Source organism: Neodiprion fabricii, chromosome 2 (assembly GCF_021155785.1).
Source record: "Neodiprion fabricii isolate iyNeoFabr1 chromosome 2, iyNeoFabr1.1, whole genome shotgun sequence".
In the NCBI taxonomy this organism is placed as follows: Eukaryota; Metazoa; Arthropoda; class Insecta; order Hymenoptera; family Diprionidae; genus Neodiprion; species Neodiprion fabricii.
The window spans coordinates 40304545-40320147 of NC_060240.1; the positions used below are offsets into that span (position 1 = coordinate 40304545).

Sequence of the window (15603 nt, forward strand, 5' to 3'; positions counted from 1 at the left end):
CAGCCTCACCTTGCCTCGCCTTTTGCCTTGCCTCACGCGCGTTCAGATCGTAATCCGCACCGACGACGTTACGTAACCCAATTACCGGCACATTTCGCAAATTGCTATCAACGCGGGCGTATTCAGCTGTCATATATATATATGTATATATATACATCATGTACGTATGTATTATATACCGGTATAACATGATACAAGTTTCTTTACGCGTGTGTATCAAGCAGCAATAGCAGCAGCAGCAGCGGAACGTTTATAATTCATTATTCTGTTTATAATTCATTATCATCGTATCCGAGCTTTTAGCGTATAGTAAAGTTTTTCAAGGATGGAGCAGGTGTACAGTCCGGACGAAAAAGCGTCTAAATGTAAAAAAAAAAAAAAAAAAATGAGGAACTTTGATGCGATTCGAACGATCGTCGCTCTGTAGGGAAATGAAAGATAGCAAATATCATTCGGAATTGTAAAACATGCGTAATTGCTTGTCTACGTTGTAAAACTTTATAAAGTTTGGTATTGAGATAACCTCGCCGGTATGCCTAACACAAAAGACGGAACTTTGAATCAGAATTGAACTGAGCGCTGTAATTATAATACTTGTACACAACAGATGCTTGGAGTAAAATAAACGGGCCTTCTTTGTTTCTACCGATTTTCATTCATTAAAGAATTTGTTTGTTCATTTGCTACATGTACCTTCTTGTTCTCTCGACACCGATCATTTTTCCCTTTCTTTCTTTTTCTCTTTCTTATACCGGCGTAAATGTAACGGCAGATTCGTTTCAACCGCACGTATTATTCCATTGTTTTGTTACACCGCGGATTCTTGATGGTTTCTTCGCGCGTTTCTTAAAACCTTTGCTCACTCCTCCTCATCCTGCAATTGCTGCTGGTTATCCGAATGAATGATGATTCGCAGATTTCAAGCCAAGCGGAAACGCAACGTGATCTTTGATTCTTCTCTTCTCTTCTCTTCCCTTTTTCTTCCCGTTAATTAATTATCTCACGGTGTATAAAACGCGTATAGACATACTTATGTATAGACGTTGTACAACTGTAAATTTTTTTTTCTATTAAAAACCAGGTCACAATTTTGATTCTCGAAATTATTCTTTCATCTGCGAACAAAACTATACCGACGATACCTTCCTTTTATTGTCTTTATACCCATTGCCGGTATTTTAATATCCCTATAGAAAATCAACTTCTTAAGAATTATACAGGATCGTTGTCTTTCCGAACAACAGTCAAGAATAATATTAATACCGACAATAATATTAGACTAATAAGAGTAGTTACCATTCTGTTCTCTATTGGTACTATTATTGATATTATTATTATTACAATTATAGACACACGCGACGGAAATACGATTGCGGTAACGATAATGGAATAGAAAAAAAAACTCATACTTGGAAGAAAAAAACTGTATCGAATACATGCATAGATAAGCGTACCTGTATTTATTTTAAGACCGCATGAATTGCTGTTATTAATTTCCCCAGGAAATATCGAGCGTTTAACATTTCCGTACAAACAATTACCGTCATTTATTATACACACGGTGTACTAGACACAGTTTCGGAGCAAGAAGAATAATATAATCCATAAATGTACGGGTAAAGTTCGCGCGGGTCATCGCATCGTTTCACGTATTATTCGCGTTGGGGAAAGAAGAATTTGAACAAAGGAAAAATAGCCGGTTGGTTATATTCGGTGCCTCTCATGACGCGTTTAGCCTGCACGGTGTTGCTTTCTTGTTTGGAGTACAAGGGAACGAGTTGATTACAGTTCACGGGAAAGGTCAACATCGGTATAAAAAAGTAACTTCACACTGAGGATAGCCTTTTCGCCTTCGCCTTTGCCTTTGCGGTTGTTTATAGCCGTGTGCAAGCCAACCTAACCTGTTATTATACGATTCCGATTTCCGAGAGCTATTTCGAGTATGTATAACAACAACAACAATAATAATAAACACCTACGATGATATACTCCGACCTAATTATAATCCTATGAAATTTATTTTTTTCCACTTTCTCTCCCTCTCTCTGTCTCTCTCTCTCTCTCTCTCTCTCCGCGAAACTATTATGAATGGAAAAATGCAGTGGCAAATTTCCTGGCCGAAATCCAACGCGGTTTTTGGCTCTCGCCCATCAACGTCTAACGGGTGACTCGATCATCCGATTTGTTGGATTTTATATAAATTTTTCTCTACCTTAATGTTTTACTATTTGCTTTCATCTTTTATTTATTTATTTATTTATTTGTAGACGAGTTACTTTCAAATGAGAGAATATATCGTACGATCGACCAATTCTTTTTCTCGTTCCACACTTCACGATTCATAAATTTCTTTCGCCTATTTTTTGTTCGACTTGTAATTTGTCGCGTTTTATCCGTTTTCGGGACGCCGCGCGTCTCTCGTTCGATTTGGCCAGCGGTTTCCGCACTGACCAGTGCCAATGTGGCTCTTCTTATTCTCCCGATGTATCTGGTCAACCGCACCGCAGTCACGGGGGGATATTTTTGGTCGAAGAATGCTGTTCGTACGAAAATAGAACTCCCCGCGAGACTCGAGAGGATTAGCGCAAGCCAGTCATAATCTAAACCAACGCTAAATAACGTTTACTCTTCTATTTCTACTCGAGATCGAGTCAACGGTGCAGCTAATTATTCTTGTACACCATTAAACGCGACGTTACGCAACATTCTGTTGCGACGATCGTTCTCGGCCAGGAATGAAATTCGATAACTCGATTTTGCGAACCGCGCGCAGCTCATTTTATTCTACCAAACGAAATATCTGCAGTAGATAATTAATTTGCAAACAAATCGCAAACTTTGACTTATAAAATTTGGTTTTCTCTTTCTCGAAAAAAAAAATAGTCGAGCTAAACTTTTGTTTTTTGTTTTTTACTCATGCATATCCTGCTCGTTTTTAATTCAATGCGATACCGTGCGTGTGAACACCTTGTACACATGACGAAAAGTTTCCGTCTGTCGCTTAAATCCGGACACCTTTAGGCACTACTAGCGGTGTGTGATTATATATCGCGTGACTAAAGGTAAAAGGGCGCATCCCAATCTATGTGCCCTTTTACCTTTGCAAAAGTAAAAGGGCGTATAATTTTTTTTTTTTTATTGCCAATCAAGTGGTTGATATATTCTAAGCTTAAAATCAAAAAAAAAAATTACTTCTACCTAGAATACTAAATTTTTTACGCGAGTTTTCTTGATTTAAAAAAATTGGTTTTCTTAACCTTAGAATACCACGTTTTATTATAAGGCTAGTTTTTTGACAGTCAGAAAACTATATTCTTATAGTTAAAAAACTTCCATATTCTAATCCCAAGAATCATTTTTTTATTATTTTTATCATTTTTTTATCCATAAGGAAAAATTTCTTAGGTATAAAAAAAATTTTTTTTTAGTGCATGTTTCGTGAAACTATTTTTCAACATTTAATATCAAAATGAGAATTTTTCTTTATGCGCCCTTTTACTTTTAAGTATTATTTTTCTAAAAGGTGAAAGGGCGTATGTCTTGAGATACGCCCTTTTAGCATTAGGATGCCAAAAAAATTTTTTTTACAGATCTTTGCGTTTCAGACGATTTTGAACCGATTGGCAAAAAAAAATTTTTTTGTACGCCCTTTCAGCATAAATCCCTACTAACATGTAGGGATATGCCCTTTTACCTTTAGGCACGCGATATCAATTCGTAGTATATGTGGAACAAACTTTCCCGGAAGCTAAATCGGCGCGAAATTATATTCCCAGAGGTCGTTAATCGATATCATCCCATTAGTCACGTCGAAGTGTAACTCGTAACCTCGTACGAACAACTCCACCGCACTTAACTAGAGCAAAGTGTCCGTACGACGTACGAGAGAGTAAATGATCGAATTTATAGACTCGCGTTACAAGTAAATTGTTCGCAATAAAGCATGCATTTCAACTCACGATTTATTCCTTAAAACGGATATTTTATTTTTTAATATTTTTATTTTCCATCCAATTCGTCTCAGGTATCATTCAAATCAAACTTTTAACGCGTGTGTGTATATATGTATTATGTATATGTATATCCCAGTAGTCCCCAAATGGAATAACTGCAGAGGCGTTGCTGCGTTACAGCGTGCATATTATAAGCGATTGAGTCTTGAATCAGTTCCGCCGGAAGTAGCAATTATATATACCGAGAGACGAACGGATCTTCGTAAAACTTATCCAGGCGAAAAAATTTGAAAACAAATCAAGAAATCGGAGCTATTAGTAATTTCACTGCTCACGTAGCCTCGTTGGAACAAAATCTGACTCACGCAAAGTCACTAGAAAATTCATAACTTTTCCCAGAGAAAAAGGTGACGTGTTCCTTCAACTAATGTCATCCGCATCAACGTGGTCCCGAACCTGAGTTCTTGCTTCTCAATGTTCAAACTAGTCCATGGTCGTCGTCGAAATCTCTTTAAGAGAAAATAGAACACAGTCTGGTTGAAAAATTCTGGGAGTTGGTCGGAAGGTGCGCTGCACCTATCTTTGAAATACCGTATATGCACGCATATGCGTACAATGTATATGTATAGGATGCATACTTGAATGCAGCAGCTTCGCCACTGAATGCACTCGTTGCCCTGGCAACGAACCTCTCCTGAATGAACGCGAGCCCGAGGTCCGGTCATCCACCCCCTCCCGTCGCTCTGTTTCATTCTCGAATCTCTTTTCTCTCCTCTCCTCTCCTCTCCGCTCCTCTTTGCTCCTCTTTACTCCTTGTCCTACGCACGTGCGTCGCCTGGCTGCAGCCAGTTTTTTCCTGTTTATTGTGCACCGCTGCACGCGTCGCAGCTTATTCACGTCACACGCATCTCGGTCCGATTACCGCTATCTCCTGCTTGATTTACAAAATGACGACCCGCTGAATATTTGTTGAGAAAAATCGACCGATTCCTGTGCTCTTTGTGCTTTCTGTGCCTCACATGCAGATACTCCTCGTCTTATTACAGACCCGGCGATGTTCGTTGACCGTATATAACCGTGTTCTCCTTGACTGCGTAAATAATTAATTATATGTGTAGAAGCGTGCATTTCCATTCCTAAATTTTCAGCTTCGCCGTCGGGTCTCGGATTTCTTGGCTTTTTTTTTACATTCAAGCGTATGCCCGCGCAATCCGACAACTCACGTTGTCCGCAAGAAAAGTACGTTGAGCCAGCTCATCGGAGTGTGTCTCGCAACTTGTGGCAACCGACACGCTTCGAGTATGTCCGCAAACGCACTCCGCATCCTTCTTTTCCCCCCTTGCAATGCAAGTTTCCTCGATTATTTTACTTTAGGGTGTCTCTCCGCTGACAATGTCTCGTTATACGTATACCTATATTCCTTATCCTAGTTTTCTCCCCCTTTCTCACTCTCTCTTTATTCATCTCTTTCCCGTCCTTATCCACCAACTTCCGGCTCACCGGCCCCGCAAAGCGGATATTGTGCATACAACATCTGCTCTGTAAAGTAGAGTGTGAGTGAAATCACACACACACACACACACACCTTACTGCTTACAAACTTACACGTGTATTAATCGTGACGAATTTCATAACGGCAGAATATACCTATAAAGTACAAGAATTGGGACGAACTTTGTTATCAGCGCTACTTGATCCGAAATACGCGCGACACACTTTACATAGTCTGGGATATTTTTTAAACTTGAACGTTATTGTTAATGTATGAGTGGATGGACAGACGTGGTCGAGGAGAATAATCCCGGATTTAAGCTTATTCGCGTAACGGTTTGTTTTTATCCGTAACGCAGTGGGGGAAGCTTTCGGCTTTTGTGTCTCCGCCTCACCGACGCCTCGGCGTGGGTGGGTGTGCAATGCCTCGAATCTAGCCATTAGCGCGTCCGGTCCTGAAACTCCTCCTCGGCGTCTCGCCTCATGCAGAACCCCGGTCACGTCTTGCTCGTAACTCGATATACAGCGAAATGCAACTCACAAACTGAATCCTCAACTGATTCGAACCTCCTTCAACCTAACTAACCACTTTCGACCATTTCCATCGTTCGCTCTCTTTCTCTCTCTCTCTCTCTCTCTCTCTCTCTTTCTCTCTCTCTCTGGCCTTCGCGCATCGCGCCGGCATTGTATATTTACACGCGATGTGCGGAAGAACAACTATACTCGTTTTAACATTCAATTAAGATTTTAGAAACGTACAATCGCGTTGAAAAGCATCAAGACAAAAGCGAAGCTTTCGAAAGCTGTATCACTGCGGTGTAATTTGATTGAAAAAGTCGCCGCGGAACGTAATAAAAAAACAAAAAAATTTCAAGCATTGGAAAATTCGCCGATAGAATTATTATCAACGAATATCTGACGAGCGAAACTTGTGGAAGTTTCGGTTAAATATTGAAGGGGGGGGGGGGGGGGGGGGTGCAATTTTTGTTAAAACACGTATCATTTCTGATCACGTACGCGTATTGAACATATCGAGTTCTAATTTTCACGCATTGCTGGTTCGAGAGGAAATATATGCATGTACAGTTTACACATCGACTTTCCATCGCTGCTGCAGCTGCGTGGGTATTACCTCACCGATTTTACGGGAACGCGAGCACCATGCGAAATTGAGCAAAGCTGATAGAGAAATGTATCCAGACGGTTCAGTTTGTTCTAGTTTTTCAGTTTTCAACTCGCGTTTAATTTATAGGAAATAAAATCATGCGTTTCCATCGCGTTCTGACCCTTTTTATTTATAATATTTACCTCTAACTAATCAGCGATCAACACTAATTAAAGTATTTAATTATTATTTTTTTTCCATTCATTCATTCATTACGTAACACACATTCATTCGCTCACATTAGTGAAAATTTCATAATGGATTTTTCAAATTTGTTTTGATTTATTCTCGAACAATAAAAATGCTGACGAACGAGCCAATGATTACAAAATCGTGACTCTTGGAAAGAAAATTTTCTGTTACCAAGGTTTTATTATTGAGTTTCTTTTTTTTCATACATTCTTTCCCAACACTACTATCTGTATACAAAAAATTTATTTATATTCTTTTCCCCTTCGGTCACTCGCCCGTTTGCGGTTATAAAAGCATTACAATACGTAACGGTGGGCTTCCGGGAGAAAGGAAGAGGCACCCTTAATGGGAAGCTTTTTTTTTTTTTTATATTTTTCATTCATATATAATTATTTTTTCCTCCCATTTATTTTCCCTCCCAAAAAGATTTCTTTCAAAGTTCGACGTAAAACGTTTTTGCTCCATTTCGTGTGTTACAAGCCTTTAGAAAAACATATTTGTTTCACTTTAACGCAGTCACGGGATTTGAAACATCGAGGAGCGTTTCGTTATGTTCTCATTTTCTTATTATTTTTTTTTTTTTTTCTCTCAAACGGATCAAAGGCCCGGTTAAAGAACACGAAATACAACTCCGTCATTTTACAGCTCAAAAAGCGTATATAATTTCCTTACCGATCAGTCTTAATTTCACGGATGTGATGGAAAATTTTTTGCACAATAAGAACAACAATGATTCTGTAATGAAATTTTTGTTGAAAAATATTCACAACTCTCATAGAATAACGATTAATTTTCTACTTTCAGCCACAAAATTTGGTCCTAACCGGAGAGTTTCCCGAATGCGATGTTAAACTTTGCGACTTTGGTATTTCGAGATACATCAGCCGGGGAGCGGACATCCGAGAGATCCTCGGGACGCCCGATTATGTCGGTGAGTACCTTCGACACCGCTTTTGCGGCGACTTGCGATACAAGGATAACGCAAGCTCGAGACTCGAGTGCTAATTTTCGAATTCGATTGATCCCGACAGCTCCGGAAGTCCTTAACTACGAACCGATAAGCCTGGCAACGGACATGTGGTCCGTCGGTGTCCTGCTCTACGTACTTTTGACGGGATGCTCGCCCTTCGGCGGCGACTCGAAGCAGGAAACATTCTGCAACATAAGCCGATGCAGGCTCGACTTTCCTGACGACCTCTTCGAGGATGTTTCGGAGGAAGCACGCGACCTCATGCGCAAGCTCATGGTTAAAGATCCGAGGTGAGTAGCGACGAGACGTCCGCCCGTCGAATTCACCACTTCGCTTTGAAACGAAAATATTCACTCGAAATACCTCGATTTGAGTAGCAGAGAAATGCTTTGGGGTTTTTCTTTCAAGATTTGAATTTTTCTCGCAATGTGAAAACGATTTTACAAAATAACGGCAATCGATTTGTTAGAATATTTGACACGCATTTCGTATACTTAACAATTATTTTTACATGCAGTATGTATGTCTCGAAAAAATCGTAAAAAACGAAAAGTCATTATCGCACACCAAAGCGAACGGGTTAATCAACTATGCAGTCCGTCAGAATGCCTCTGCATTGCACGTATTTTGAAGACGTGTATAAATTTTTGCGGATAGTCGAGTTTAACTATTAACCTTGAAACGTGTAAACGCTCGCGTGATGAATAAATGAAAATGTAAACGTCTTTTATGCGGGATAGAACGACGACGACGATGTCGACGATGTTTATTCAATACCATCAAATTATCATATATATATATTCTTGAAAATCGTTGTCCAACACAACGGTAATTCGCCAACATCTGACTCACTGACAGTGAGGTATATCTGGCATTACATCGCCGTTCATATGCTAGCGTAATTATCGATGTGTAATCCTTGGCGATTCGATCTTAAACACATATCGTCATCACTTTGATAATTCACGTACGTCGTAGAGGAACTTCGGGCAGTTTAATTGATTGTCGAATCTTGTATTTATACATATATGTATATTTTTTATTTTCTTTTTCCTCTTTATCGCGTACTCACTTATCGGTGGACGCGTATGATGAATGTTATTGAACATTGGAGAGAGATGATAAGAAGCGTTCTTAGTCGCATTCAATGTCGCAATACCTTCTCAACTCTCTTGAAGAATTTTCAAGTATTTACGGTTACCCGTTGTACCTACGTCATCGCGTACTTCCTGTCTATTGACATAGATGTAATATTATTGTCGGATTCATGGAGCGGCAAACTCGCATTACCGGTTTCTTTTAATATTTGTCGCAGAGATTTTCGAGAAAATTAATAAGACTCGACCATTTTTTGAAAGATTTTGTCACACGTTTGGCAAGTTTATCGATTCTTTCTCACACTTCTCTACTTTCTACAATATGTAAAAAAAAAAAAAAAAAAAACGTCTATAATACACGGGGAAAAACTAGACGTATATCGAAGTGTCGATTTCGTGGATGTACAGTAAGCATGACATGTACATGTTTGTACTTAATATGCACACAGAGATTTTGAAATCGTTATCAACAGCTGAAAGGAAATGACAATCTCTTAGTCCCTTTAAAAGTCCGGGGATCCTTATCTCTCAATGGCCGGTATATGTATAACGCAGTACGTATTATTCAAATGCGTTTTTTTATACGCTATCGAAAATGCGTCGGAGTCCACGGAACACGGTCATGCGCAAGCACATGTTGCGCAATTCTTGGCCGTCCTATATAATCGGATGCTTATATTTCGTACGCATAATATTGCGCGTATACGCAACAACAGGAAATGCGCGACAGACGCCTCTTCGATATTATTTATTAACATTTGTTAGGGAATTGAAAAATAATTGAAGCAACTAAGATACTGCAGCAGGGTCAACGGTGGCATGTGACTTTAGTTTATATTTTTCACGACGACGAAGCGTCTAAACTTGAAAATAAAACATGTGTATGTATTCGAAATCGTGTGAAATTTGTATAATTCTGTCCTTTTGAATTCGGTGATAAAAGTGATAGAATTTTGGAAGAACGTGCCACCGAGTTCTGAGTCTTGTTGTACAGTTGTTATTGCGTGTAATAAGCGGAAGTCGGGTCAGGCAGTTAATTTGTAAGGATCTACGTGTGCCTGAAACGCAAATGGGTATATAAGTATAATTGTAGAAGAGCGTAGGTTGTTGTTTTCGGTAACCATCCGTATTCTAACCCTCTTCCTATTGTTTGTATTTCAGTGAACGCCTAACGGTCACGGAATGCCTCCAGCATCCGTGGTTCTCGGCGCATGACGGCCCCGAAACTCCTCTGGCCTTGACAACGACCTCATCATCATCATCATCATCATCATCCTCCTCCTCCTCCTCCTCCTCTCCCTGCTCCTCGGAACCCACGAGCCCAAGTACGTCGAGCGATAAACCAGAGTTCGCACCGAGTTCCTCGGAGCCGACGGAGGACGCAGCGAAGGATCGAAAAACCCCGAAGGACGCGGCTGAAACGGCGCCGCAGAAATCCGAACCGCAGACGGAAGCTTCGACGAAGTCGTCATCGACGGTTGTTCAGCGGGCGGTGTCGTCTTACACATGCGAGAACGTCTACAGCAAGAAGAAGAGCGGCTCGTCGACGGTGACGGGAAGCGGAAACGCGGGCCTCTCGATGCCGGTGCGAATCGGTTTGAGCCCCGACCGGCGGGACACCTTCAAGAAGAACATGGACAGTCTGGCACAACGGTTCTCATCGAGCACCGAGATCGTGATAATCGAGCCAACGTCGGTCGGGCAAACCAACCGACGTGCTACAGCGACCCACACGATGCCGGCCGGCGAGATATTCAAATGCACCCCGGTATTCATCCTCGGGGAGGAGCAACAGTGCTGCGACAGCGGGAGCGACACGGTGTCGGAAATGTCGACGGACAGCTCGAGCGACAGGAGCAGCATTTACTCGGACGACTCCCTCGACTTTATCCTCTACGGCAAGACCCAGAGCAGGGCGAGCTTCCCCTTCGTAGGCGCCGACACCGAACGCTGGGAGCAGAAACACCCGAGGATCTGGCCCCGCGAGTGCAGCGGCGTCGTCAGCAAGGCTCTCAGCCGGTTTTCCTCGGAGCCCGGTACCACCGGGAGTAAAACTGTCAGGGCGACGCCGTCGGCGAGCATCAGAGGCAGGGCGAGTCTCGAGGCGATGCGGGAGAGGGGCGGAGAGCTTGTCGTCATCAGGGAACCCGTCAGGGCTGGAAGGTACACCAGGTACAGCGAGGTACAGTGCGAGTCCGTTCAGGCGAGGATTCGCCGGTTCCAGGTTCACGGGGCCTCGTAGAATCCCCGGAAAGCGGAGGGCTCTTCCTGACAGGATCTGTACATAAATACGCGGCGCCTTCGCGCTAGTAAGACGAGCCGCGAGGAGTTTATACCCGGTGGAAAAGACGCCGATTTGTCTCTATTTCGGCGCCGACCGATCGCCGGTAGATGACGAGTATTTTTATATACTTGCTTGCCGGGTTCGTTCGATAGGGGATCTACCACATATCCAGTTTGTTGTCATTTATCTCTCGATACTCGAATCTTTATCTACCTGTTTCTAATCTTCTTCTCCTTCTTCTTCGTCTTCTTTCTTCGTTTGTATAAATTACTTTTTGTTGAAAGAAAAGAGAGATATATATATATATATATCGGTGTATGCAATATACATATAAGAGAGTTTGCGGTCGTTTTAGCTATTGTCAATCTTCTATGGTGTGAGGATAGGTTTGTGTAGCTGTAAAAAGAGATTGAGGATATAAATATAAACGTGTTTCTATGGTTTACTTACGACGTAAGTCGTGGCAGCTTAATGGCTCTAAGATACGTTATTATATCGGGATATTTTCTTTAACGTGCTAAAACGACATTCGGAGAAAGAGAGTATAAATTAGTTATAAATAAAGTGTACATCTAGGAGAAAGAGGAGGGAAGCTAAGAGACTTCGAGAATTGACCGTAATGATTTACAACAAAGGTATCGGTTGAACGATTTAATGTAAATATCAAATGCTCCTAGACATATATCTGTATACATATATATTTATATACATAGATATATAATACGTATTATATATAAAGTTCGATTTTTCTATAACACGTATATATTTAAATCGCTGATTCTGTAAGATGTGTAAATAAATGAAAATTTATACGATATGAATATTACATTGTGAAGAGATGCACGGAAAAGAGGAAAAATAAAAATAAAAATATGGAAGGAACGAAAAGAAAATAGGAAATGATTCACTTGGAGAGAAAGTGACAAAACTCCGTGGTCAGTCATTTATCAAGGTTGTCACCTGGAATAAAAAACATCCAAATAAAATAAAACCTAATTAAAGAAAAAAATAAAAAAAAATATAAAGAAAATACAAAAAATTGCAACTGTATGTGATTTGACAAGGGGGAGAACGGCTATTCTCAAGATCATCTTTTGGTGACGATTTTGAAACTGTTTTTCGAAAAATCTTGTTTTCGGAGCATGTGATTCTATTTGTTTTATTTTTTTTTTTTTATTTATTTTTTTTTTCATTAATATTTCTTTCGCGTCAACTAAAATTCCGAATTGATAGAAAAAATTGTAGAAGCGTTTCATAAATGGCTGAACTTCTTCGTGGTGAGAGATGTATTATCATCTACGTTTTGGGGGCAAAATAAATCTACCTATTATCTGTGAACTTTGTAAATACATATTTAAATACAATATATATTATATATAACTATCAAATGTCAGGCTGGATTTATTACAGACCGACGAAAGTATGTATAGAATTAACAATAATTAATGTTTATAGTTGCAAAGAGAAAAGAAAAGAAAAGAAATAATAGAATAGTGAATAATAATTATGGTGCCTGTTCATAGAACTGATATAACTGCCAAGTGCGATGTACAATATCATTTCCGTGATTTTCGAGCGCCGTTCGGAACCCTTTCCCGCAACGAAGAGAAAAAAAAAAAAAGATTAAAATTAAAAGACAAATAGCCGTGTAAGATTAATAATAATAATAATGATAACAACAGTAAGGACAACATCAACAATAATAACGAATCCATCGAAAAAATGAAAGTAAAAAGTGAGGATAGTTTTCTGTGCTTTTTATTCCCAGTCGAATGTTTGATATTCTATAAATCGATATTTCTTCACTGCTTGATGGGTTTTGAACGATCTCTTGAACGCAGCGAATTTCAAGTCACGAAATGCGCACTGAAAATATTGCCATATCTAAGGTAGATAATTATTATAGTACAGATGGCGCAAATCTCGCCGCCGCGCACCTTTTTCCGACCAATTTCATCAATAATTAATCATAGTAATGATATATTATTATTATTATTACTATCGTTATTATTAGTATTATATACAGACACGTAAAGAATAAATTTTATTAAATTGAATACTTCGCAGTTTTTTTTTTTTCTTGTTTTTTCATTTTTTATTTCTTCCGTATGTAAACACGTATACTTGCTACGCATGTGTATGTTAAATTTGATGAAAAAAAAAGTAACAGTGCCTGTGCCCTTTTCTTGGGCCCGTATTACTTAAAGTTAATTAATGAACGATAAGACTTGTATCAACTAGATAACTTTAATATTAAAATTTCCATACATACAAAATCTGAAAAAAAGAAGAGCTAAAATTGGACCACGATTTTCAGAATAGGTGGTGTAACGTATATATATGCGTCTGTATGTATATATACGCATATTTCGGTATGATTCCACCGCAAATGTCTCTCCACTGATCGATCAAAATTGAGAGCCTAGACAGGCTTCTAGGCGTCTTTAATTACAGCGATATATGTATGTACGTATATGTGTGTGTGTATATGAATACAAATTGGCGAGAGAATATTTATAATATTTTTTAAGTATATTTGTGAAATTCGGAAAAAAAAGAAGACGGAAAAACAAGAAATGTTTCGAATTATTCATCGCAACGCGATGTACCCGATTTATACGAAAAAAGACAAATAGCCTAATGACCTTGTGTCCCTCAAACTCGTTGTAATTCGAAGTTGCCGAAATTTCGCCGATCTTGAAGAACAAAAAAAAAAAAAAAAGATTAACACAAATCTGCAACGTCGCGATATAACCGATCGTATACCGCACAAAAATAATTTTCTACCAACTGCCTTTATGGTATATGTGTATATACATACATATACATATATATGTGTAAGTGTGTGTATATTTTTAGAAATGCGGTGTTGGATGTAAGACCAAAAATATTCTTCAGAAGTCCATATCATTTTGGTCTTGATTTTCAAACCACTTGGTGTCAAGAATCGTACGACATACACCGATGATGTTTAATTTTACACTAATCGGTGTGGACTTTTATCGACACACTAAATTTTCTGACAGCATACATGTGTGTTTGGTTGAGATTTTCCAGGTTATTTATTCAATCTCTTTCTTCTACCGATCGAGAATAACGCTGTGACTTTGCGCGCCATTTGCCAAGCAAATATTATTAAACAAAATTACACATACTGCATCGCATTGTATAATAATACATCCGCGCACTTCGGCAAATATGTATGTATGTATGTGTGTATGTATGAATACAATCGTAGGTATATCAGGCGTGTGTACATATCTTTATATCCATATCAATACCTACACATATTTAACACGAAATTGAACGTTATTTGTAACTTACCGTTTAGATACGTTATACTTACACGTGGTATTATTAATTTATTAATCTTTAAGTGGTTCTTCTTTATACACTTTTACATCTACATACATGCTGCTACCTTAGAACTTTTTTTTTTTTTGTCTACTTTGTTGTTCAAAATCGGCCAAAATTCAAAACGGTGCAAATCAAATGGTACTTTTAGTAATAGTAATAATAATAATAACAATAAATTATTACTGTTGTTCTAATTATGCTAGTCATATATAAATATGTATTTTGACGCGCGTCTCCCGTACGTAATAATAATTCTTACGTTATCCATACTGCAGCTCAATTATTTTCACTTATTTTCACATTTGTATACCTCCAACAGTTTGATATAATGAATTAAATGTTTCCTCTTCTGCTCTCAATTTCGCAAAGAAAAAAAAAAATAAAATAAATTTAACTTCAACTCTCTTTCTACTTTAGACACGGCCTAAACTCGGCACTCCCTCGCTGCTGCTCAACAACGAGAGCGGAGAGAGTCGTACTTTTGAAAACATTCTCGATTCACAAGAAAGGGAAATCGAAGTTAATGAAATCGGAGTAACGGGGAAATGAGGAAGAGTTTATTACGATATATGTAATTCCTCGTGAATTGAGTAGTCCTTTATTCTCTTCGCCTGAAAATTTTACCCATGAGTAATTCAGAGAAACATATTGATAAATCGTATATAAAAAAAAATTTCTTAAATACAAAGTGTTGGGGAATTTGGCAGAAAAGAAACTTCGTTATTTATCCCGTAAACCAGGTACTTGTCGCATTTTTACACGAATTGAACGCTAATTACTTTTGCCATAACTAATCTCGAATCCTTTGTGTGAATTAAAGATAAAAATAAAAACAATTAATGTTTTAAACAAAATTATCGTACCATCTGTAATTTTGATAAGCATACGGCGGCGAGAGACGCGCTATCGATACGAAATCAAGGAGTGTCGAACCGCGAGGTTCAATCCGTTCACTAGAATTTATTATACATATATGTTTCATGATTATATGTATAATTATTTATTTTCTTATCGCCTTGTCTATATTATTTGATTATCTCCTGATTATTTCTCCGTCTTTGCTTTTTTCATCTCCATCCCATATTTTACCCGTA

The 15603-nt window shown here is 38.8% G+C and overlaps 1 protein-coding gene across 1 annotated transcript in view; it reads left to right on the forward strand.

Annotated features, from left to right (window-relative positions):
* The window catches only part of LOC124175094 (serine/threonine-protein kinase 17B-like), a 60781-nt gene extending 46837 nt beyond the window's left edge, over positions 1–13944 (forward strand). The window contains exons 4-6 of the mRNA XM_046554990.1: positions 7606–7732; positions 7833–8061; positions 10030–13944. Of these exons, the coding sequence (XP_046410946.1) occupies positions 7606–7732; positions 7833–8061; positions 10030–11110 (1437 nt within the window). The 3' untranslated portion in view covers positions 11111–13944. The remainder of the gene's footprint in view (positions 1–7605; positions 7733–7832; positions 8062–10029) is intronic.
* The last annotated feature ends 1659 nt before the right edge of the window (positions 13945–15603 follow it).